The following is a 26,968-nucleotide window of genomic DNA, read 5'->3' on the forward strand; positions in this document are numbered from 1 at the left end:
AAAACATTAAAGAGGACCCAAACAGAAGAGGTAGACCATGTCCATGCACAGAAAGAATATGTATTTTAAGCAGACCAATTAGAAGATTTAATATGTAAATATTTATCAATACTTTTCAAACTCATCTGTAGATTTAACGTAATCTTCATAAAAATCAAGTTCACTTTCTTCTTACTTTTTAAAAATAACTAGAGTTGATTCTAAAATTATACAGAAATACAAATTGCCAAGAATGACTAGGACACACTTGCAGAAAAAAGTATAATGTTGGTTTACTTGATCTACCAGAAATACAAACTTATTGTAAAGCTACAAGTTGTATGTTATATAAGTAATTACTCTAAGAAATCAATAAGAAAATAAGAAATCTATTAGAAAATAAGAAACCTAACAGATACTTCACAAGCAGATTATCCAAATGTCAAATAAAGACGAAAATTTTCCAAATTCTCATTTAGGGGAGACAAATAAGATATCATTACACATAAAATAGAATGGCAAAATATACAAACTAGGGACCATTTAAGGTGCAGAAAAGAGTATGGAGTAACAGAACGTCTTACGCAATTCAAGTTGAAATGTAAATCGGTTTAACAATGTTGGAAAAACAAAGGACAAAACAACAAAACCACAACACAAAAGTGTCTGGCAGTACCTATTAAATTTGAAGACACGTATATCTTATGGTCCAACAATGCTAACTAGAAATGAGCACATTTATACAAAGATGGCTACTAAAATGTAGAAAGGCAGAATTATTCCTAATATCCTAAAACTAGAAACAACCAAAGGCTCATGAACAGTAGAATGTATAAATTATATTCACATAATGAATGTATATTATGTATGTATATATAATATGCAATAAATCAGTCTAAATCAGTCAGTTTTGTTCAGGTGATACAATGCTAAATACAAGCATGAAAATAAAGACCATAATAAGATATTTTTTGTTTTGGTTCTGGTTTTGAGATAACGGAAGTACTGTGAGTAGAAAGGGGCAAGTGACTGTCTTTTAAATAATCAGCACTGTTCTTTTCCTTGATATGTCTGGTTACATGGATTTGTCCTTTATAAAAAATGTGTAAGCAACATATTTAGGTTTTTTATATTTTTCTCTATATGTTCACAATTTTAGAAAAACAACTTATTTTTTTCCCTAAAGATAAAGCCACTGACATTACTTTAAAAAAAAATAAAACTTAGCAGATCATCTATAGTCCCTATATTTTCTAATAAGGTTCCCATAGCAACCCAGGTAGCACGAGAATAGAGTCTATTAAATTCACTTAGAGTATTGGCTTTCTTGGCTTGCTGTCACCAGTCTCAGAATAGAAGTCCCTCAGCCTGGCAGAGTGATGTCACGAGCTATCTTTGTCAAAACAGAAGATCTATAAATCAGCAAAAATTCCTCTAAGCCTGTTTTAGTTGAAGATGGTGAGGGTGGAGTGCTGCTCATCAGCAGGATTCTTAAGGAACACTCCTATTGAGATTCCTTCAGGGGAAACATAGAGCCATCAGAAAGCATCCAGCAACTACTGCTGCTGTTTTACTCATAACTCCACCTTCAAGCCCAAGAAAGGCAATGAATGAGAATCACTTAAGACTGGGGCCAGCGATATTTCCTCCTTTTTGATTTTTTCTGTTTCTTTGTTTCTTCTGGAAGCAGGGCTGCACAAGTTAGCTTACAGAATTGTAGCTCACATTGAAGTTTCTGTAAATGAGAATTAGCTATTTAAATCTAGACCATTCTAACTTTGGAATTTCCATGTGATCTATCTAGCTGTGTAAACTGAGTGACATTTACTGCCTACTTTAGTATTCCATCTGCCAAATCAACCTCTGCACCTGAATACCCAAAATGCATCTTGATATTATTATGCCTAAAAATTAGCTCCTTATATTCAACTTTCCCTCTCCAAACCTCCTTCTCTCAAGGTCTTCCTCATTCTAAGAAGTTCAAAACATCTTTTCAGTTACTGAAGTCAAAATCCTGGCTCATCTCTGATTGCTGTCTCTCAAACCCAGTATCTGCTCTTTCAACAAATCCAGCAAACTCCCTCTCAGTATAGATTCAGAATTCGATTGGAGTTCACTAGTGCTGAAATCTTTGTTCAGGTCGCCCTCCTGTCTCCTCTAGATCCTTACAGTAGCCTTCTACCTGATTGTTTTACCCTCCCTCTCAACCACACCTGGCTTTTCTCAAAAAATCAGCTCTAATACCGAGTTTTGTCATTCCTGTGTTCAAAGCCCTCCAAGGGCTCCCCCACTTCACTCATAACCAAATTCCTTCTTATAACCTTCAAGGACCTTCCCGATCTGGGTCCTGGTAACCTTTCTGACCTCATCTCTTATAAGTCCTCCCCTTGCTCATTTCGCTCCAGTCACAGTTGCCTTGTGCTTGAATTTCAACTTTCCTATGCCTGGAAAGTTTTCCCTTAAAAATCCACAGAGCTTGTTCCTTAACTTCAATTTCTAGTAAAATACTGCGTTCTCAGTGAGGCCTTCCCTGGCTCCCTGTTTAAAAATTCAACTCCTTGTCCTGACACTCTTCAGCCTTTTATCTGCTTGTTTTTATTTTTTCTTTCCTAAGAATCATCAGAATCAGTCATACATATTTTACTTCTTTGTCTTGTTTATATTTAGTCTCCCCTGCTAGAATATTAGCTCCACAAGGGCAGAAATCTTTGTCAGTTTTAATCATTCTGCATTCCCAATACCTATAAAATGATTGGCGTATAGTAAGTTGCTCACAAGCTTTTGTTAATAAGTAAATGAATAAGCATTTCCCAAGATGTGTCATGCTATCTACTTACACTCCAAGATTTAACAATTGTTTCTTGTAAAAGAGATTTTTGTGATGAGAAGGTCTGGGGATTTCGCTAATTCCATTTCTCCCTTGGAATTTCACGAGGCACATTTTTGAGTCAATGGATATGAGCATTTACATAATTTTAAAACAAATGCTTTATTTTCTTCAACCCAGGAATCCCTCAACATATTTGATCATGGAATTCTGTCATGCACATATGTAACCGTTTATTTATTTTTAATGTTTGCTATGTGAGTGTGTGTGTATAAAACACCTCTTAATATCACTAGGGAACACACTTTACAAATGGCTGTGTTAGAGTATAGAATTGGATTTGTCTCCAGGTTCAATTTTATTGAACCAGTCTATGCTTTTCCACAATTTCTAGTTATCTGGCTCCATTTAGACAAGGAAAATAAAAGCACACAAAGGGAGCTCTTATAAATAGCCCTTGTTTGATACACAATGATGCCATAATATGTTTCTATTTTTAAAAATCTGTAAACTTATCATTACAAATTAAATTGTTATTTAAATAAATGTAAAATGTGTATTATTCAAAGTAACTCAATAATACAAATTGCCTTTACAACAATAACTAGAGTGCCAGCCAGCACTGGGTTCAACTTCTGTCTCTACCACAAATTCTTTTGATATAACTTGCAATTACTTTAATTAGACCTGCATATGTTCAACAACAAATAATATATTTATTGATCCCCTTAAGCTCAGTTTTATACACAGTTCAGTTTCTTTATTTGTGAAGTGGTGGCAATATTTACATTAGAGAAGATTAATGGAGATAGAGCTTGTGCAGTGCCTGGCATCGTGCCTAGCACATTGCAGTTGCTGAGAAAATAGTCCCTTTACCTTCCTTTAATTGTCTGTTTCAATACAGTGGATTTGGCTTCACAGAATGAGCTATAAATATAAACTGCACAAAATACATACCTGTGATTTATACGTGTCATGCTTTCATGCACATTTTTCTAATTACCTCACAGCAAATTATAAAACAAAGCATTTAGTTGAAGCTCAATTATAAATGCTGATTCTAACAATTTGCTCTATACAGCAGGGATTGGAAAACATAATTCACAGCCAAATTCTATTTGCCATAAACTCTTTCAACCATATTTTTTGTTTAGTTAATTTTGTTTTTCAATATGAAGGGAGTTTAAATGTCATCTAGGTAAGAGTAGCATAACACTTTCAGTGTAATCAGAGCTGATGCTTGGGTATATAAAACCATTAAAAGTGACTTATGAAAATCCAATTGTCCAGCAACATTTAAGAGCCTGCTCTATCCTAATCTCTGAGCTGGGCATGAGGGACACACAGATGAATGCAGCACAGTAGTAGGAGCTTACAAACACCCTTTGAAAATAACAAGGCCATGACAGCGTCTAGGAGTAGAACCTAGCCACTCTTGTTACACTGCATCTTTAGCCAGATCAAAATAATGACTGCATAAGACATTTCCCGAGACATTTCTGAAGGGTAAGAACTGCTTCTGTGATAACGCATCTTTGCTAATTAGAACGATTTTACAAGGGTGTCATCAAGCCTCAAGGCTAATTGTATGGAATCCTCATTGAAGAAGGACTACAACTATCTATCTTTCTATCTAGGTATAAATACATTGCGCTATAAGAATTGAGGATCTGAACTCGTTGTCATTTAAAGACAAAAGCAGTAAAGGTGAAATGATAAGACTATGCCTAGTAGCAGATAGCTAAGAAATGCTTGCTGTTGAAACCTAACTTTGTCTTTACTTGAGAAAATGTAGGCATGTCTTGTAGCATCTCAGCCTCAGTTCGCAGTAACTATAAGAATCTGGATTATAGACTGAAAGATCTCAAAGGTCTGTTCAGCCACAGTATGCTAGGATCCTATAAACTATTCACGGAAATATTCTAAACAAATCAATAGCACTGACAATACTAAGCTCCAAAGCCCAAGTGTATTGGTCATATTATTCCATTAATTCACTAAGTCAGTCGGATGGGTAAAATAATGCATGTAAAGTAGTTTTCATTTAGTCAAAAAAAGCTGCAAAATGTATTGATCCAATCTGAACTTTATAAAAAGGCTCAGAATTGCCAAAAATACATTCCTCTTCCTGTAAGAGTACATTCAAACTCATGTATATGCGAGGTACTGCCAGGGAGAGTTGAGCTCCAAATAAAGAAAGGAAGTGCCTTTGTAAAAGATAAATGAGTAAGGGAAATTGAGGGCATATGAAAAGAAGACACATAATAGGAGAAGAAAATACACTCTTCCATGAAACACTGTTGAAACCAAGGAAATGAAACTATCTTTATTTCGTGAAAAATCTTTGATAAGCCCGGGCCCTGTGGCTCACGCCGGAAATCCCAACACTTAGGGAGGCTGAGGTGGGTGGATCACCAGAGGTCAGGACCTCGAGACCAGCCTGGCCAACGTGGCAAAACCCTGTCTCTACTAAAAAAATTAGCTGGGGGTGGTGGCACATGCATGTAGTCCCAGCTACTCGGGAGGCTAAGGCAGGATAATCCCTAGGGCCCGGGAGGCGGAGGTTGCAGTGAGCTGAGATCGGACCCTTGCACTCCAGCCTGGGCAATAGAGTGAGACTCCGTCTAAAAAAATAATAATGCAAAAAAAAAAAAAGGCAGGGCTCGGTGGCTCACGCCTGTAATCCCAGCACTTTGGAAGGATGAGGCAGGCGGATTGCCTGAGCTCAGGAGTTCGCAACCAGACTGGGCAACACGGTGAAACCCCGTCTCAACTAAAATACAAAAAATTAGCTGGGCGTGGCGGCGTATGCCTGGAGTTCCAGCTACTCGGGAGGCTGAGGCAGGAGAATCACTTGAACCTGGGAGGCGGAGGCTGCAGTGAGCCGAGATCGCGCCATTGCATTCTAGCCTGGGCGACAGAGCGAGACTCTGTATCAAAAAAAAAAAAAAAAGATAGAAAAAGGCAGAAGGATAGAAAAGTGTTTATGGCATTCTCAATAATAGATGTTCATGCACCTGAGTTAGCATCTATATGTGACAGAATCTCAGACTGAACCAGATCTTAACCATTTTCAAAGTTTCAAAAGGGGATTCATTTCCAAATGATATCCGGTAAACTTTCCCCCAAAGTAGGCCTAGAATTCTTCAATACCTCAAACCCTGAAAGCCATAGTGATTACACTGCAGTTGGCTTACGATGTATATTTTGTATTTTATGTTTTTGAAGATCTGTATTGACATATGACAAAATTTATATTTGGTCTTAATTACTTCAGTCTCACTTTTACATAACCAGAAGCTTTACAAACTCAAGTAGCTTTATAAACTGGCAGAAATTGCAATTTGTTATAGTCAATAAATAATAGTATTCATATCCTATTGCTGTTTCAACAATGGCAACTTGACAGAAATGTCAGCCTCCAGATGTTTGGCATAATAAGGCAATCTCCCTGGACCATGGAATCACCGTGACCCAGCAGGCACACTGCAGGCTTCAGAGAAAACTCCAGCTTTCCCAAAGATAGTTTCTTTAATGCTCATGTTCCAGCTACAGGAGCATCATGCTTTTGCCTTCTATGTCACAATTGTGTTAGAAAACTCATTGTGTTCTCAGTAGTAAAACATATACATAACCACACATTTTCCAAAAAAGAAAGAGTATTTAGAAAAATTGTAGTTACGGGTAGAAGATTATTCTTCTTGGATAGAAGACTGACTTCACCAAATTGAAGATATTTTCCTATTATAACATCAAGCCAAAAAAAGAAGGCTTTGAAATCTGAACTGTAGTTCTGAGATTGTGATCCCATTTCTACAGCAAACAATAAATAAGGGACATCCACGCCCATCTCAGTATGTCCTCACTTGTCAGTGTGTATATCTGAAGGACAGAATGACTGGAAAAGTTCCAGTTGTTATAAGACAGAATCAATATTTTTTGTATGTATGAGAGAAAAGAACTTTAATATACACATTACCATCTTTTCATTGGTCAGACCAGTGGCAATAGCAAGAACACTAATCCTTAGTGCAACATATATTTTTCTATGGTTACCAAACATCATTCAGGTCTTTGCAGTATGAAGAGTAAGAACAATTTGGTTCTACAATTCTAGGTAAAATTTGGTAAATATATGTTGGGAAAATAATGATCAGTTAAAAATAGAAAACACAAGTATGCTACTGGTTAAAGAAGGACAGGGGATAATGTCACATTGTTTTAATAGTTTAGTGTCCATTTTACAGAAATATCAGTTTTCTGTGTTTGTCATAACTGTGGGCATTGCCAAACTGTGAGATTCTACCAACAATGGCATTTTTAAAATTACTTTAGTTTTGATGAGAATTTAAACATTAATCAGGCAAAACAGAAAGGAGAAAAATGTTTTCCAAATTTCTTTTGGCTCAAGGAACGTCAAATTTTTAAACTTTATTTCCTCAATATGCAAAAATATCTGTATTTTTTTATCCATGGAACAGAAAAAACAAAGATGACAAAAGTTAGAACAATATGTAAAGTGTTATATCTCAAGTAAGTAAATCATCATAAATATAATATATAAGTAGAAGTTGCTAAAAGACAGTTCTAGACTAGTCCACTAAGAGGGATATTTTTGTTGACTAAAGGCTATATAAAACAACTGCAGTTATGTAAGACAAGCATCTTTTTTTTCCTCCCCAAGGGAAATTTTTAATGGTAGATAGGTAAAACAAATTGTAGACCCATTTTGCTTATATCTCTTATACAACTATAAAACCAAAACAAATTACAAGATAAATATAAGCAATATTTCCATACCAAGAAAACTTAATATAAATACATTTTAAATAGACAGAATTGCATAATATCATCTCCACTCTGTAAAGTGTGGCTTGGGAAGAGGGAAAAAAAACACTATAGCAAAATATTTACAAAGCTATCTCCTGGAGAGAGACACAACTTTGGTGTGAAAAAAAAGATAGAAAAGATGAATCGGGATACTTTGGATCATTTACTGCAAATGAGCTACCCTGGAAGTATGACATGCATTCTCTCAACTAAGTTTCAAAATACCATGGGACATAGGTTTTAACTTCTGAAGGGTTAATGACAAACCGAAGCTTTTCTGAAAATAGTGCACAGGAAAAGAAAGAGTTGAAAATAATATCATAATAAGTATGACTAAGGAGATAAGACTTAGAGAGAAGCCAAGATAATTATCTTGAAGTACTAGACAGATTATGAGGTGAAGTAGCAGATTAGAGAACAAATATAAGTTGACTAGGGAAATTCTTTTCAACAATTCCAAGAGTTGTTAGAATATACACTGTACTATTATTAGCCCTGTCTTACAGACAAGAATACTGAGACTCAGGAAAATTAATGTACCCAAATTCTAGTAATTAAAAGAGCAAAGATTAAATTCCAGGAATCTATGACTTCATGACACTGTGCTATATAGGCAGACAGATTTCAACTCTATATACAGACTGATCAGCTAAAAGGGACAGGTTCAACTTGCTGATCTCCGAGGTTTCTTCTAAATGTATAATTAATAATAATATATCATTTATTCACAGAAATAAGAATTTGGGCAATTGTTGCAAAAAAAGACCTGTAAACGCATAGTGTTTGATTTTAATAACAAAAACATGACTTTTTATAACAATATAATTTTCCAAGAAAAAAAGGCATGCCTTCTTATATAGCACATTCCACATACATCAACGTATTATGTAACTACATTTGAAACAATGTCTTTTACACATTGAGAGCATCACAAACTTATAAAAGTAAATATTTTTAGAGAAAGGGTATGCTTGTTTTCTTCCAAATACATTATTTTGTTTTATGCTAACCACATTCCTGTGAGAGAGGCATGAATATTTTACAGGTGAATAATAGTCTTAATCACCCACACAGAGGTAGCCACTGGCAGCTAATGTAATCATTGGTTTGTGAGGTATTTAAACCTGAGCTTTTCCTGGGGTCCTAGTTGTTGGTAGTAACTGTTACCCACCTTAAACAGAAAGCATTGAGAAGATAACACAAAAGGATGTGTGACATAGGCCTTTGTGCCATATGGAAGTCCTACACAAACTTGCCAAAGGCTCTGAGAAACTGTGTGATAGACAGTCTCTAAGATGCCCTCAAGGACCCCATCTCCTTGTAATGTGAGATAGACCTACTAACTCCTGACAAATAAAATACGGCAAAAGTGGTGTGATATCACTTCTGAGACCTAAACAAGCAACTTACAACATTTGCCTTATTTGGTGACGTTATTGCTATGGACCCGTGATTCTTCCACTGGACAGTGCCTTCCATTCCCTCCACCATCTTTTTGAGCAGAAATGTCTATAACGTTGTTTGCTTGTCTGCCATTGCATGTTAGGTGTATGTGGGACAGATAATTGTCTCTTTAGCTAACACATCTACAGTCAAGAAGAACTCTACTCATGTTGCCAAAGCTTAAGGAACTACATGTGAAGTGCCTCATCTTCACCTGGATTTGATTTAGACAATGGGATTTGAAATTCCAGCTTAGACTGGAATGAGATGATAATGTCGTTTGTGTCTTTCACAGTATTTTGGGGAAAGAGAGACATAAACCATGGTGACATCATAATCTAGCAAAGTTACAGTAGAACACATAAGTGCTTTATGCACTAAGAATGCAGATCTGCATGTAAGGATGTATTAGGAAAGGGTGGTAAGTCTTAGTGTCATGGCACATAGAAATCACATGCAGAAAAGACGGGCTTGGACAATCACGGCATGTTAAAAGAAGAGAACGTGCTTCTGAATGGTTGAGAAAGGCATGAGTAGATGAGATGAGGTTAGCCAGGTGGTGTGGCAAGATGCACCTAAAATTCTATAGTATTTGGCACTGTTCCAGGGGCAAAAATGAGGAAGACTCCTAAAGCACACAGCTCTGTCCTTGAGGGTTTCTGGACACACAGGCACACTCAGTAAACCAGGAAAACACAGTGTAGCACATTAGGAAATGAAGAAAGGAAAAACATAGTTTGAATGCCTATATGTCAAGAAATGCATATGTGGGGTGTTACATCATCAATCTTTATATTAATGAACCATCAGAGGTGGACATCGATATAGATAGATACATACACACATACATAAATACATGGATATATAGTTAGGCAGATAGCCCATGTCTCACAGCATATAGGAGATGAAGTCAAAATTTGATAAATGTCCACCTGGCTTCAGTGTGTGTGTGTGTGTGTGTTTATTACAGTGCTTGAATCCCATAGCATGCCTTTTTCTCACAGCAATAGAAAAGTAAAATCATTAAATCACTTCTATGATACAGTACAACTCTAGAAGATAGACATCTTGATTATTTTCTGGTAGGAATAAAAGGCCCCATATTCTCATACAAGCATGTTTGTGACTGAAGTTAGCAGTCTGAATGTAATGAGAAAATGAATGGGTAGTGAACAGATAGACACAGCTGCTATTACTTCATTAATAAAGCCTTGAACTGCATCTTTTGGTAAGTTAAATGCTGTTTTCTTCCTCAAAAACTCATTAACTAAGTTAGCATGCTGCTATTTGTTTTTTGAAGCATCCATATCTGAGGTGTTAATCTATTTCATTCACAGTAAGAACTTGGCTTTAAAATAGTTCATCAATTGCTCTGACAGCAGGATCCATCCTGCCCAGAACCAATGAGCTTGCAGGTTGTGTTTGCCTTGTTAAACAACCATAGTTGCTGAGCTAATTTGGGAACAGTTTAGTATTTTGTGCATAATTCTCTTCGTGTAACAAGCAGAGCTGTCCCTTGTGACACAAACCACACTCTTATTCCATCCTCTTTTGCTAAGTTTCCTCATTAATTCTGCTTATCTTCCTGCACTGCTCATATTAACTCTAATTCAGCCTTCCTGGGAACTGGAGTGTGAGATAGAAGTGGGTCACTGGGGAGCCACTCCTTACTGTGCTCGTGGCCCTACAGCAGGGGTTGCCAGATAAAATACTCAAAAATGACTTTACAGGTAAACAACAAATACGATGTTTATAGATACACCTCATGCAATACACGAAACATATCTAGCCTAAAAAAGTATTTGTTACATCTCTGAAATTTAAATTTATGTGGGTGTCCTGCATTTTTATTTACTAAATCTGGCCAACGTACCCATGATGTACCTTCTACAGCTGAGGCCCTAGTTGAATGTAGTTATGGCCCTGGCCCAGTGTGCTTGGAGCCCAGCACAAAGTAGGATATCATCATATTTGGAGAAAACACACCATTTTATATTATGCTGCTAGGGAAGGATTATGGGAAGAGTTCAAGCTATAGAGACATTTTGATCTGGATTACTATTCATCTTTACTATTTATCAGTTGGGCATATTACTTTTACTTTCGTCGGCCTTATTTCTTCACATATATCATGCAAAAAAATTCCCTTAAGAGGCTTTTTTAAAAGACTGACCTTCTGTGCCCTGAATCTCTGTCTTTCTTTTTCATGAATGGCAGTCTCACTCATGCACACTCTAAATATGGACAGCTTTCTTGAATACATACTACGTAACTCCCCCAAATCTGGTATTCCCAAGGACACTAAAATGAAGACAGGAGCAGTTTTCCCCAAACCAAAGATTAGGTCACTCAGGTTATGGTGATTTCATACATCATGTATTTAAGATTCCTGATAACTTCAAAAGACAAAATGTGATAACTCCTGTGAAGTCACCTGCCATGCCCATAACTTATATAATAGTGAACATTCATTCTCTTTCCTCTATGCCTCCTAACTGGTGAGTGCTTGAAAGCTTCATCAATAAAAGGAGCCCATATTCAATATACTTTCAATACAGCACAATCTTCTGCTTCAATTCTCATGCAAAAAAAAAAAAAAAAAAAAAGGAGGGATGAAATCCGTCTCAGAAGAGTGAATGCAACATGAAGAGAGGCAACCTCACTGGATAAGCAAGTTTACTTGACTTCCCTAAGCTGTGTTCCAATCCTGTTGGAAACATTAATATTTAACACCTTTAACCCTCAGTACTGCTAAGTGAACTGGAAACTTCAACTTTAAAAAGTCTTCATTAGGCCGGGCACAGTGGCTCATACCCGTAATCTCAGCACTTTGGGAGGCTGAGGAGGGTGGATCATGAGGTCAGGAGATCGAGACCATCCTGGCTAACACAGTGAAACCCCCATCTCTACTAAAAAATACAAAAAAATTAGCCGGGTGTGGTGGCGGGCGCCTGTAGTCCCACCTACTCCAGAGGCTGAGGCAGGAGAATGGTGTGAACCCGGGAGGTGGAGCTTGCAGTGAGCCGAGATCGTGCCACTGCACTCCAGCCTGGGCGACAGGGGAGACTCCACCTCAAAAAAAAAAAAAAGTCTTCATTAGATTAATACCATTTTTTACATGCTACTGGTTAAGCAGAGGAAATCTCAAGAAAGAAGATCGCTGATTGAGAATTAATCTAGAACTAAGTTGCATGGTCTTTTGTTTCATGGGTGATTTGCTTATACGTTTTAGACATTTAAGCAACTTAAGAGTTAAGAAAAACATATACTATTTACATTTATTTCTAAAAGTGTTATTTCCATAAGTATTCATCGAGATTTTATAATTATGCTAAGCATTGGGCTGGAGATCCACAACGAGCAAGTTCTGCTATTACAGAACTTATTTTCTAGTGAAGAGGCTGATGAGAAAAAGGTGAACACATAAATTAGTTAGACTTTAATAAATGCAATGGAGGAAACAAAAGAAGTTAATATGAATAAAATAGGAAGTACATAAAATAGAGAGGCTAAGTCTCTTACAGAATGTATTTAATTGAATTATTTATTATGAGAAGGAATCAACCACCTGCAGATAAGTACAATAGCTAGTGCTGAGGGAAAGCCAGGACAAAGGCTCTGGGGTAGGTAGAGAAATAAGAATAATAACTTGGTAGGAGTGGTCAGGGTGCCAGGCAGAGCCAAATCATGGAGGACTTGGCACGGCAGCAGATAGTGCCTAGATTTCATTCTAAATCCATTAGAAAGTTTCATGCAGGGGAATGGTATGCTTTTATGTATGTTTTAAGGAAAAAGTTATATGTAATCCAAATTAAATTATAATGTGATTCCCTTTGCTGATGAGAGCCAGTATTTCCAAACAGATTGCCTCATCCTCATCCTGTTTATGCTGACAACTTCATTAGGATGTTTTCATCGCTGCCCATAAAAATCAAATGCTCTTCCCTGGAAGACCAGTTCAAGGTCTGCTTTGCAACTCATCTCACTGCCTCCCCAGGCATTCTGCACTTGCCGCTTTCTCTGAATCTGGCACAGACTAAATGAAAATTTATCCTTCTAGTTTCCACAGGGTTGCTTAAAGGGCTAGCGTTTGGTGAATATTTGAAGTAAAATCCCAAGCTTGTTCCATTAGCTAGGATTCTGCGATCAGTGCCTTCAGGCAAACTCTGCACACAGCTACTGACAGAGTAAGCTGTTTAAGAAAATCTCATCGCTTCCCTGCTTGAACCCTCAGAAGGTTTTCTTCTGCAACAAGATAAGATTATACTTATTTCAAAGGGCAGATAGGGTGGTCATAATCTGCTCTGGCCCCTTCACCAACTACATCAAGTTTATCCAGGGACTCCTTGCCATTTCCCAAATGTGCTCTTCCATCTCTTATTTCCCTTTATTCTTCCTTTTCCCTCTTTCTCATATTTCCTTTCTCCAGCTACCAACTGTAGAAATATTATTTTTTATTCTTTCACTTAAAAATGGCCCGAACTATTCTGATGTATGTGAGTGCTCCTTCCTCTGTCTCCCTTTATCCCAGGATTTACCCTAAACCGTAGCTCTAGCATATATGCTCCTTTGGACAAATAGTTCAAAAAAGGTTGCCTACAATAGATTTCTCTCCGAGATTCACAGATGAATACAATACACCTAAGACTTTGTGAAGCTATGCAGTAGAGGTACAGAACCTAATGTTTTCCACATGTATGTGAACTCAAATCCTATTTATGTTCACGTGTGTCAAACATATATTAACATCCTGTATATGTTTGGGACATCTTCATCTGACCTTTTGTAAAACAAAACAAAACTTCAATTTAAGTATTTTTTGCAAGAATTGCAATAATTAGTTTAAAAGTCCGTCGCATGTGGCTGGGTGCTGTGGCTCACACCTGTAATCCCAGCACTTTGGGAGGCTGAGGCGGGTGGATCACCTGAGGTCAGGAGTTCAAGACCAGCCTGGCCAACATGGTGAAACTCTGTCTCCACTAAAAGTAAAAAAAATTAAAAAAATTAGCCGGGTGTGGTGGCAGGCACCTGTAATCCCAGCTACTCAGGAGGCTGAGGCAGGAGAATTGCTTGAACCCAGGAGGCGGAGGTTGCAGTGAGCCAAGATCGCACCATTGCACTCCAGCCTGGGCAACAAGAGAGAAATTCAGCCTCAAAAAAAAAAAAAAAGTCTGTCCTATGCACTGAACTGTGAACTTCTTGAGAGTCTGTCTCACTTAACTTATTGTGGCTGGCCTGGTACAATGCCTGAGCTCTCACAGGGGCTCAACACATTCTGACTGGCTGAACCATCATGAGCCCACAAAGCAGACAGACTCTGCTTATTGAGAAGAACCTGTATCATCTTCACTTTGCTACATCTGCAGATGTTCCATCATTGTCCTTTCTTCCCCCTTCTATTAAGCTGACTTATCCTAGCTCCTGAAGCAACTGTAAGGCAGAACTGGATATAAAAAACCAATTTTTTAACTTCTCTGATAACTCTGAGAATTACTTTCTTTCTTTTTTTTTTTTTTCTTGGCAGAGTTTCTCTTTTGTTGCCCAGGCTGGAATGCAGCGGCACAATCTTGGCTCAATGCAACCTCTGCCTCCAGGGTTCAAGAGATTCTCCTGCCGCAGCCTCCCAAGTAGCTGGGATTACAGGCATCCACCACCACACCTGGCTAATTTTGTATTTTTACTACAGACGGGGTTTCACCATCTTGGTCAGGCTGGTCTTGAACTCATGACCTCAAGTGATCCACCTGCCTCGGCCTCCCAACTGCTGGGACTACAGGCGTGAGCCACCATGCTCTCTCTGAGAATTACTTTCTAACTACAATCTGAACATCATTGTTGCTCTTTATTTCCCTTTATTTTAGCACATCCCAGATTTTCTGAACCTACTACCAACTAAAGTGCAGTTGAGATATTTGGCATATGTAAGTAATCAACTTGATACTGATTAAAAGATCAGATTATTCTGTGTCTGATTTGATAAGTCCAATGTCCAATCCTTTTTGTTAGACTTGCTCTCTGACAAAGAAGCATTCACTTTTTACAAAAAGTTCAATAATTTGGTAAATGTTCAAGCTAGGCCCTTATTTCAAGTCATAAAAATGTTTCCTTAGAAGAAACTAGAAGTTCTGCTCATGGCTGGTCTTGATCCTTCAACTAGAATTCATTGCCCCAAATCTACCTATAACTATATAATTACTATATAATTAATGTTTCACCATATTACATAAGAAATTTATGAAATTCTGCCCAAGATTTTGCTTGCTGAAGTCCATATATTCACACCTACATAGAAACTTCCAATTTAGTTATTTAACAACTTTACAGAAAATATTATACTATTAATCTAGCAAAGATGTATTGGTCTTATGTTATTCTTCAGTGAACAGCACTGCTTTTTCCAATAGTTTAATACTTTCCTCAGTGTCTACCAATCAAATTTTATTAGCTGATTTTAAAATCTTGTCCAAAAACATCTTTACAGAAATACGCATGTTCTTCTTCGTAGAAATCATGATTAATAGATCTGCATGCTTCTTCAATACATCTTTTGGTTGTATCATTTTCAAAGATCACTGAACACTATTAATCTCACCCGAAAAGTATCTCAGAATTGAATTTATTTGACTTAGTTGTCATGACTTTGTGTAAACACTTTTACTTCTCCCAATAGGAGGTACCAATATGTGCTAATGACTACTGTTAATAATTAAGCCAAAATATTATCCTTATATGTATGGCTTGGGAGTCTTTGGAATATCCATGTCAAATAAAGATAACTTTGTTAAAACAAAATACTTGGAGGGCTTGTGATTAACAGCACATGTACTGAGGCCCATGTTAAAGTAAACAAACAGAAAATCAAAGTGTAAAGGGAGAGAGTGGGCCGGGCACGTTGGCTCATGCCTGTAATCCTACCACTTTGAGAGACCGAAGCAGGAGAATCTCTTGAGCCCAGGAGTTTGATACCAGCCTTGGCAACATAGAGAAGCCTCATCTCTACAAAAAAATTAAAAATTAGCTGCACATGGTGACACATGCCTCTGGTCCCAGCTACACAGGAGGATAAAATGGGAAGAAGACTTGAGCCTGGGAGGTCAAGACTGCAATGAGCCATGATTACACCACTGCACTCCAGCCTGTTTGATAGAGCAAGACCCTGCCTTGAAAAATAAAAAATAGAAAGAGAGTGGTCATATTCCTTAAAATAAAATAAATGAGAAAACAATATTGTGTAAGTATTAAATACTTCTCCAATAGAACCTTTAGGAGCCAGTGGAGAGATGGTTCAAATCACTGTTTAATTTGGCAAATGTTTTCTATCAGAGGAGATAGATGAGTAAGGCCTTTATACCCAATGGTATATACAGTAGAACCACCCAAATGACTTCACTCAACACAGTCTGTACTCATCACAAAACCTTCAATACAATACAACTTCTGTAGATTACCCCATGTGAGAGAATACAACGACCAGCTAAGTGGTCCTTTTTATACTGTTGGCAGTTATAATTCTGAATATATAGCTATAAACAGGATCTGGTTCATATTTCATTTGCTTGTAGCTTGGATAATTCTGAGTTACTAGCCAAGATCCTTATGACATGCAGGGATTCAGAAAACGTTACCTTCAAAACTGAGGACTAGTCACAGAACTGCTTTGCCATTTGAAACATTGCCAGAGTATAACCTCTTTGAGGAACCATGGAGCCCTATTGCCCATCCATTAGTCACCTAAATAATTCAAGAGCTCTGGAGAAAGTTAGATTTGAATTCAACTCCTATCTGCTACTTTCTTGCTCTTTAGAAAGATATTTCAGCTAATTAGTAGTCAGGTTTTGTCATTTCTAAGACAGAGATACAAATAGTTACTACTTCATTCACTTATTTTGAGAGTTTAAAGGATCATGTAACTTTTGTTTTTCCACTATATCTGATTTCTCACGTAGTTTAACATGGCAAAGGGCACACTAGCAAAACTAAACTCTTTTAATGGCACTCCTCCACAAACACACATCTATGCATATATATCCATAAATTACCATTGTATTCTATACAGAAATATAATATATTCAAATGAATGAAAACATCTTTTTTTTTTTTTTCCAAATAAGTCTACTTCAGAGACTTCAACTTAGGAAAAAAGAATCCTCAGTTCTATCTCTAATGCCAGTTCACAAATTAGAACAGAAATATGAATTCATTTAACTGACATATGAGCCTGTTAGATTTAAAGGAAAAACACCAATTCATTTACAATATGCAGGGTAGCTTTAAGAAAAAAAAGGCCACTTCCTATCATCTAAACAGGATCATAAACTGGTCACTTCTTAGGAGATTATCCCCAGTGCTCACTAAAATACACTAAAGGCTATTTTCTTTACACAATGGGATGAAAGAATACCCAATATATGATCAAGTTTGAAGTAATATTCTATCAATTCTAAACCTATAAATATATTTTATATCACAGACATTGAGTATAACACATTTCTATGCCTTCCATATGGAAAACACTGTTTCTTTTTTTAACTTTAAAAATACAAAGATTATCTTATAATAACTTTTTAAGATTTTAATTAAGAATCTTATTTTTCTATGTTCTATACATCTTTTGATTAAAAAATTACACCAGAATTTGCTCAAACAATACTTTGCATAAATATATTATGCTATCCTAAAAACAATGTCAAATCACCAACAAAACATTTAACTGACAGCATTCATTTCGTTTACCCGATGAGAATGAAGGAAATTTGCATGAAAGAGCTTCCACATAATCTTCAACTCTACTTGTCCCTTGCTAATACATTTTCAAATGGCATTGCACCTGCTTTCATATAAACATCTTTGATGCCTCGAACATCAAATGCATCAAGACATTGTTAGGAAAATAACCACTTAACAAATAGCTCTAAAGGACATAAGGAGATACATTTCACACACAGTAGCTAGATATTTGATAGATAAGAAATCCTTCATGATTATTGTGCCTTCCAGAATGGCCAGTCTGACATGCCCTTTGGCCAACTGCCTAAACTAAATGATTGGTTGTTTCTCACATCACTCATGAATATTTAGGCTTATGAAGAAGTCTGTCAATTATATCTCTTGATCTATTCAAACTGTTAAGGAAATTTCAAACATCTGACCATAAAAATCTCTATTTTCCCTCATGCATGAATGAATGAATGAGGTTAAGACATGAATTTAAGATATATATTTTTGGTTACTGATTTTCTATCAACTCTCTTTGTTTCAAAAACTTCACAAACATAATTCTGCTTCTGTGTGCATTTCCAAATTTCTGCTCTAATTATGTCAGTTAACTTCATTTTTTAACTGACACCGTATTCCAGATCAGTATTTGCTGTTGAAATTTCCATGGTACCAATCCCAGGAGCATCATTAAGAAAAATTCATGAATATAAATGAAAAATCATGTTGAATGTTGACAGTTTTACAGACATTAGGTTTGGCATGGCTTCCTCAATAGGATAATTACTTCTTAAAATTAACTCAACTCAAAAACCTTTTTGGTTACTTGTTTTTACTGAAGTTGTTATCCTCTTTCCAGTCCTAAAGTGGTGACTCTCGGAAGCTGATAGATACAGGAAGACAGACTGAAATAGCAAGTCTCGATTTAATGTGGGAGCAATATGGGGCCAGTATAGATTTGCACTATGGCATTACTTAGTATAGCTTATCCACTTTGGCTGATTCTCAGCTTAAGTGTCTCCTTTCCTGGAAAGCTCTTCCTGAACTTTCCAAGCCCGTTCAATTGCTTTTTTTTTCATATTGTATCTTGCCTAAACTTTTTTTAGAGCACTTATTATATCACCTTACTTATGTGTAGCTTTCTCTTTTTAGTTTTAGAGGTTTTGGACATCCAGGGATATGTATTATATATCTGCATATCCAATATCTTATACATCTGGCATATAGTAAATGTGACAAATGTATGTCAATTAAATATAGAATTCTTGCAGCATATGACTTGGAGTTTCCTGCTATAAAACAGGAATTTGTTAAACTGTATGAAGTATTCTGGTTTTGAGACTGATTAGTAAGCTCACAAATAGAGCTGGTCATTGAGAGTATAAAGATTTGGGAAGAAGACATGTGTGCTTCAGATCAGTACCTCCTTGTGACCCTGTGTTCCTCAAGAATAAATGAAAGTCATATTGCTCAAAGTAAGAATAATAAAAGTAGGAGAAAAAATGTATTATGTAACTAATTAAAATAGAACAACTGGAAAACACAACCAAGTGACATTTATCCATTTATCTCAGGTATGCAAAGTTGGTTCAATATTAATAATTAATGTAATCCATCACATCAAGAGGCTAAAAAACATCACATGATCATATCAATAGATTTAAAGAAAGCATTTGACAAAATCCAACACCCATTTACGGTAAAAACTCTCAGTTAATTAGAAATATAGGTGGACTTTCTCAACTTCATAAAGAATATCTACAAAATATCTATACCTAATATAATTTTTAATGATAAGAAACTTGTAGCTTTCTCATTAAGATTATGAATGAGGCAAAGTTGCCCCCTTTCATTGTTCTTTTTCAACATCATACTGGAAGTTGTAGTGAATTAAATAAGATTAGAAAAGGAAACAAAAGGTACACAGATTGGAAAGGGAAGAAGTAAAACTGTCTTTGCAGATGACCTGATTGCTTAGGTTAAAAAAAAATTAAAAATTAAAAATATTTCTATAACAAATAAATTATTATATCAATGTAACAGGATACATAGTTAACATATAAAGTCAAAAATTTTCCTAGATACCAGTAATAAACAAATATGATATGAAATTAAAAACACAATAGCATTTACATTAGCATCCCCCAAAATGAAATATCTAGGTATAAGTCTAGCAAAATAAAAGATGTATACAAATAAAATGATAAAACACTAATGAAAGACTTAAAAAATAAAACCCAAGTAAGTGAAGAGATATTCCATGTTCTTGAATAGGAATACTCAATATTGTCAAGATGTCTGCTCTTTTCAACTTCATTTATAGATTTAATGCAATTCCATTAAAAATCCCAGGAAGTTATATTGTGTATCTTGATAAACTGATTCTAAAATTTATAGGGAGAGGCAGTAAATCCAGAAAAGTCAACACAACATTAAAAGACAAAGTTGAAAGACTGACCCCACTTTACTTCAATACTTACTATAAAGCTATAGTAATCAAAACAGTATGGTACTGGCAAAAAAAAAAAAAAAAGACAAATAGTTTAATGGAACAGAATAGAGAACCCAGAATAGATACACATTAATATAGTCAGCTGATCTTTGACAAAGGAGAAAAGACAATACAATGGAGAAAAGATAAACTTTTCAACAAATGGTGCTGGAACAACTTGACATCCACATTCAATAAAACATGCACCTAGACAGAGACCTTACACTCTTCACAAAAATTAACTCAAAATAAACCACAGACCTAAATGTAAAATGCAAAACTATAACACTCCTAACAGATCACATATGAGAGTATTTAGATAAACTAGATTTGGCAATTACTTTTTGGATACAGTATTAAAGGCACAATACATAAAAGGAAGATTTTATAATCTGGACTTTATTAAAATTGAAAATTTCTGCTTTGCAAAGCATATTGTCAAGAGAATAAAGGGAAAAGCCACAGGATGACAGAAAATATTTGCAAAAGATATATCTAATAAAGGATCATTTTTCAAAAATACAAAGAATTCTTAACAATAAGAAAACAAACTGATTAAAAAATGGGCCAAAGACCTTGGCAGACACCTTACTAAAGAAAATATGCAGATGGCGAATAAGCACATGAAAAAATACTCCACATTAAGTGTCATTAGTGAAGTCCAAATTGAAACAGTGAGTTACCATTACATACCTATTGAAATGACCCAAATCCAGAACCCTGTCAACACCAAATGATGGAGATCATGTGGAGCAACAGGAACTCTCATTCATTGTTGGTGGGAATGCAAAATGGCACAGCCACCTTGGAATACAGTTTGGCGGTTTCTAACAAAACTAAACATACCTTTCCCATATGACCCAGCAATCATGCTTTTTGGTATTTACACCAAAAATTTGAAAATTTATTTCTATACAAAAGCCTGCATAAAGACGCTTACAACAATTATATCCATAATTGTCAAAAGTTGGAAACAACTAAGATGTCCTTCAAAAGGTGACAATGTAATGTTACCCAGCTCTAGAAAGAAATAGGCTATTAAGCAATGAAAACACATGAGAAAATTACTAAGTGAAATAAGCCAGTACAAAAGGTATTATTCCAAATATATGACAGTCTAGAGAAGTTAAAACTATGACAATAGTAAAAAGACCAGTGGGTCCGGGCGTGGCGGCTCACGCCTGTAATCCTAGCACTTTGGGAGGCCGACGTGGGTGGATCATGAGATCAGGAGATCAAGACCATCCTGGCTAACACGGTGAAACCCCGTCTCTACTAAAAATACAAGAAATTAGCCGGGCATGGTGGCGGGTGCCTGTAGTCCCAGCTACTCGGGAGGCTGAGGTAGGAGAATGGCGTGAACCCCGGAGGCGGAGCTTGCAGTGAGCCGAGATCGCACCACTGCACTCCAGCCTGGGTGACGGAGCGAGACTCTGTCTCAAAATAAAATAAAATAAAATAAATAAAAAAGACCAGTGGTTGGGGAAAAGGAAGGATGACTAGAAAGAACACAAATGATTTTTAGGGTAGTAAACCTACTCTGTAGGATAATATAATAATGGATACATATCATTATACGTTTGTCTGAATCTATAGAAAGTATAGCATCAAGAATGAACCATAATGTAAACTTTGGACTTTGAATGATAATGATGAGTCAATGTAGGTTTAGGTTTGTCAATTGTAACAAATGTACCTCTATTGTGGGAGATCTTCATTATGGAGATAGCTGTGCATGTTTGAAGACAGAGGATACGTGAGAAATCTCTGTAATTTGCATTCAATTTTGCTGTGAACTTAAAACTGTGTGAAAATCAAGTCTATTAAAGAAATTGACACACACACACACAAATAGAACTAGCATTGATTAATTGTTGGCACGACAATAAACTGACATTATTAAACTTATATATAGACTATGCCTACATTTCCCCTTCCCAGCTGAATTTATACCTAGAGATGTCATATTACTTGGGATGCTGGCACTTTCAATGGAAGGAATTTTACCCATATGGATTCTATAATCATAAATTAAATCTAGCCAGGTGTGGTGGCTCACGCCTATAATCCCAGCACTTTGGGAGGCTGAGGAGGGTGGATCACTTGAGGTCAGGAGTTAGAGAACAGCCTGGCCAACATGGTGAAACCCGTTTCTACTAAAAATACAAAAATTAGTTGAGCGTGGTGGCAGGCACCTGTAATCTCAGCTACTTGGGAGGCTGAGGCAGGAGAATCTCTTGAACTTGGGAGGCAGAGGTTGCAATGAGCGAAGATTGTGCCACTGCACTCTAGCCTGGGCAATAAAATGAGACTCCATCTCAAAAAATAAAAATAAAAAAGTTAAATCTGAGAATATTGTTCTCAAAGCAACAAACAGAATTTTACATATTCAATTAGAACAATCTGTGGGGGTGAATTATTGAGGTCAGTGAAAACAGCATATTCACTAAATTTATAAAGCTATTCACTACTGCAAACAATCCTTTTTTAGCTGCCATTATCTATACGCATACCAGCCAATCCCTTGAACTCTGAGTTGTTCCCCAACCCCTTCCCTCCAAGAAAATTTCTACCGTTGGAGTCGGTCATTCACTGAGAATTCATTCCCCATAAGGTCTTATAGCTATGATTAGAATCTATCTTTTGCAAAACTCACTATTACCTTACTCTTGCGGCTCATGTAGATGAACTACATGACAATCTACTATTTTTTCCTGTGTCAGTAGCTACATTTCTTTAAATGAATTCCAAAACAGAGCTCTTAATACATAGATTGCATCTATAGCAAATTATAACTCCATAAATTACCAGTGCCACTGGCAGTCCTCAGACACAATAGGAAGCACAATAGGATGGAGACTGGTCCATTTCTTTCAACACTAATTAAAATTTGCATGGCAATTTTAGTTTGCTACAGCCATGGCTACACTGGGGATCTAGACCTATCCTAGTCCCACCACCAACTATGTAGTGTTTCCTGCATTTGAGGGCATTCTGCTGAACAACTTATAAAGCCTCACTGAGCCTGTAATCATCACGGACTAGTGGGGCAAATTGCTCTTGGACAAGAGGCCCAGGGCACATTTTATTCAAAATGACTACTGATGCTCACACCTCCATGCTACGAGTCACTGCCATCATTAGCGAATGAGGAGGGTACAAATTGTGTGCCCTTCTCAACAATGTACCCTTACTGCAAAAATATGCCCATAATTTTCAGTAATTTGTGGCCCATGACTCAGCTGTCTACTCCTCTTCCACCAGTTATACTCTCCACTTGCCTTGGTGAAATTGCTCATCCACATCCAGCAACACACCCTCTGCATTCTCAATCTCTTCTTTGACTCTTTGTTTTTTTCTCCTATTTTAGCTGAAACCTGAATCTTGCCTGAAAAGTCTTATTTTCCTCTACCTGTCTTAAGAGCTGTTTTTATTTTCTCACTTTCAACATTGGAGATCTGTCCTCCTGGCTTCTAACGTACATTTTCTCTTGTCTATTATGAAAAATCCTGTTCCTTTAAAGTTTATACCATTCACACAGTGGCAGAGATGTCTAAAAATGCATTTCCTCTGTTCTCTCAGGGTTCCATTTCCCAGCCGCTTTTACAGTAAAATGAAGTCATGTGATTTAGCTCTAGCTAATAGAACATTAAGCAAAAAGTGATATGAGTTCTTGTAGATAAGTCTTTTAAGAATTGGGTATGCATTAGCTCTGTTCTGTTTCTCAATCTGCTGGCTAGATGCAGTTAACAAAGAAACCTATGCAATAATGAAACCAAAAGATGGAAGAAGCCTGGATCTCTAATTCACTGCTTGAATAAAGCTATCATTTGCTACCTTAAACAGGAAATATATCTACCTTGGACGAGAAAAAGTAGTATCAGGAAATAAATTGCTACCATCTTTGAGCCATTATAATAACGTGGACTCTATTTTTGATGCAGTTGGCATTACTTTTAACTATACTCTTCCTTGTCATCTACTAAATTCCAGTATAGTTTATCTTATTAATGGGAAACTTTGGCATATAACCAACATTTTTTTCTCTCTGTCTCAACCCTAGCATTATCCTGAGTAACTGGAATATCCATTAGACAACTTATCCAAAACTATGTCCTCTCAAGTCCTTGACCTCTAGTTTCAAATTATTTCCCCCTCAACCTGAGTTTGGTTATTTACACTCATAGGAATGCTTTGAATATTGTCATCTCCTATAACTCCTCCATCTTCAAAATCAAAATCAACCAATCTGCCATATGACTATAATCTCTTCATCACACCAGCTTGTTCAAGTGCTCTCATGATGACTATTAATTGATTTCATTGAGATGGTCATTCTTCTTTCACTTCCTTCCACAACTATCTCACATTCCATTGTGCTTCATTTGAATACCATCCTAAATTTCATTGGTTTTCTGAGTTTTCATCACATCTATCCAACAAAACCACAAGCCTGCAGGAATTGAGCTGTCTGCCTTTTCTATGATGTAATAACCAGAGAATGGAGCAATAATGAGTAATACCATACAACTGGGAACACCAATTCCAGTATAAAGATGTTTCACAAATTTCTAATTAACTTTCAACACTTCCAACAATACAACCACCAACTTAACATCTCTCAAATATGTCAAAGCCATCCCAAATCAACACTTTGATAAGTATTTGTTGAATTAATGGGTGAATGGATAAATTAATACAAGTAAGTATATAATTATTTCACAATAAACATTCATGTAGAAAGCAAGTATTCATATCCACATCATATAAGAGAAAAAAATCTGAATTTAATAGAATCCAAGGAAGCAGCTGAATTTTGATTCAAATTGAGATCGTCTCAATTTCCCTAACTCTAAATCCTGAGTGTCTTTCCATCCATATACTACGATGCATATTGAACTTTATGAAATGTTCTTTCTTCATTTAATGTATAACCATAGACTCAGAGAATTAGGTCTAATTTTGAATGCAGTTATCTGTGACTATAAACATAATGCCCATGGAAGGCATTCTAATGCTTTAAAACATACACCATTCACTGCAAATACGTTAAAGGAAACATTTTAATTTTGTGAATAAAAATGTTTAATAGCCCACACTCCAAATTAAAATTGATATCAAAATGTATCCAAAGGAATCATCTCACAAAAGAAAGGGGACTTAGAAGCAAAAATTTAAAAGCTGACATTTAAAAACCATTGTTTTTTATCCTTTATTGAGTGTTTGCCACGTTGCAGACATTATGCTGAGCAATTTATATGTGCAGGAAAATAGAACCTATTATTATCCCTATTTTAAAGATATGAAAATTGAGAATTAGAGGAAATAATCAAAGCCAGGAGCCAAATACAACTTCTGTATGATTCCAGACACTGCACTTAAAATTAAATTGCCTTCCCAATAAGTAGTTAATTATTTCATTTTGAGCCATTACTTAGTGAAAACTCGACAAGAGTATTTTTTCGTACTGATAGCATCTGATAATGAGACATTTCAATTATAATCAGATGGAGAAGGAAAGCACTATGTACATCATAAAGCTTAGCATTTCCAGGATATTAAATGAGCAAATTGTTTAGTCTTACCCATGAATTCAATCCCCAAGTGGTCTGCTACACCAAAGTCAGCATGGAAGGGAGGGGAAGAGAAAAAGAGAAAAAGGTTAGAAAAAACTCAATACATGGAAATCAGTGCTTATAAGACTAACCCTCCAAGGCAAGACACAGCCTCAATTTTAACCCCTATGTTTGCTTAGAAAAGATACATTACAGATCACCAACAGTAGAGTTACTCTGAATACTGATGGGTATTTCCCTGAAAGCCTCTGAGCTATAGCTTAGATTTTAGATGAACTAATATTGCATAAATCATGAAGAATGCTAAGTATAAATTTAGCTAAGAAAGAAAAAGAAAAATTGTTATACCATGAACATCTGGCACTAATAATATTCTTTTCAGAACCCATAATATTTTATGTGGAATAACTATTTGTTCAACATGAATTTATTTGAACCTCTATAATAAAAATGAAAGTGAATAAGCAGGAACTTCTGCATGCCAGACCCTAATCAGGTGTACTTTACCTCCACAAAAAAGCAATGATGTTGGACTTTTTTCTCTCTCTCTTTCACTTTTTAGATGAGAAAACTGTGCTTCAGTGAGATTAAAACTCTTACATAGGTTACAAAATCTGACAGTTCCAGGGCACCAATTTGGTTGATCTGACCGTTAAGCCCCATGACTATTCGAATTGACAGCCCATCCTACCAAACACAAATGTGTGTGTCCATGTCTGTTCTACGTGCATATAGAATACAAACCATCTTGACCAGCTATCATCTGCCTGATCAGCAGAGCAATGAACTGTACTGGGCTGGACCCAAGTATTCAACCTCAGATATTCCTCTATTTAAATGGTTCTTTTTTTAATCATTCAGTTATTCACTCATTCACTTTAAAAATTCATTGCATTAATTAATATTTTTTTCTGTTGCCATAATATTTGTCTGAAGTGAGAATAAGGGAAAAAACTATTGCTACCATTGTAATTGTTTCCAAGACTAATTGCTGAGCTTCCTTTTATGAATTCTTTATTTAGCAAATAAGCTTTTCCTTTTAGAAAATATGCATCTAGTTACCTAGATTTCAGTGCCTTTTGTGTTTGTAAATAGGTCATTAAAAAT

At 36.2% G+C, this 26,968-nt stretch overlaps 1 protein-coding gene across 15 annotated transcripts in view; it reads right to left on the minus strand.

Moving 5' to 3' along the window:
* NRG3 (neuregulin 3) overlaps positions 1-26,968 on the minus strand; it is a 1,113,017-nt gene that overhangs the window by 103,168 nt on the left and 982,881 nt on the right. For 9 of the 15 annotated variants that reach the window (XM_054522355.2, XM_024254123.3, XM_054522356.2 and 6 more), the window contains one exon: positions 25,871-25,897. The exons of 1 other annotated variant lie outside the window; for it this stretch is intronic. In XM_054522355.2, the coding sequence (XP_054378330.2) occupies positions 25,871-25,897 (27 nt within the window). The remainder of the gene's footprint in view (positions 1-25,870; positions 25,898-26,968) is intronic. 5 more of the 15 variants (XM_054522357.2, XM_024254126.3, XM_054522349.2 and 2 more) reach the window with 1 other exon arrangement.

The sequence above is a fragment of the Pongo abelii genome, chromosome 8, assembly GCF_028885655.2.
Source record: "Pongo abelii isolate AG06213 chromosome 8, NHGRI_mPonAbe1-v2.0_pri, whole genome shotgun sequence".
In the NCBI taxonomy this organism is placed as follows: Eukaryota; Metazoa; Chordata; class Mammalia; order Primates; family Hominidae; genus Pongo; species Pongo abelii.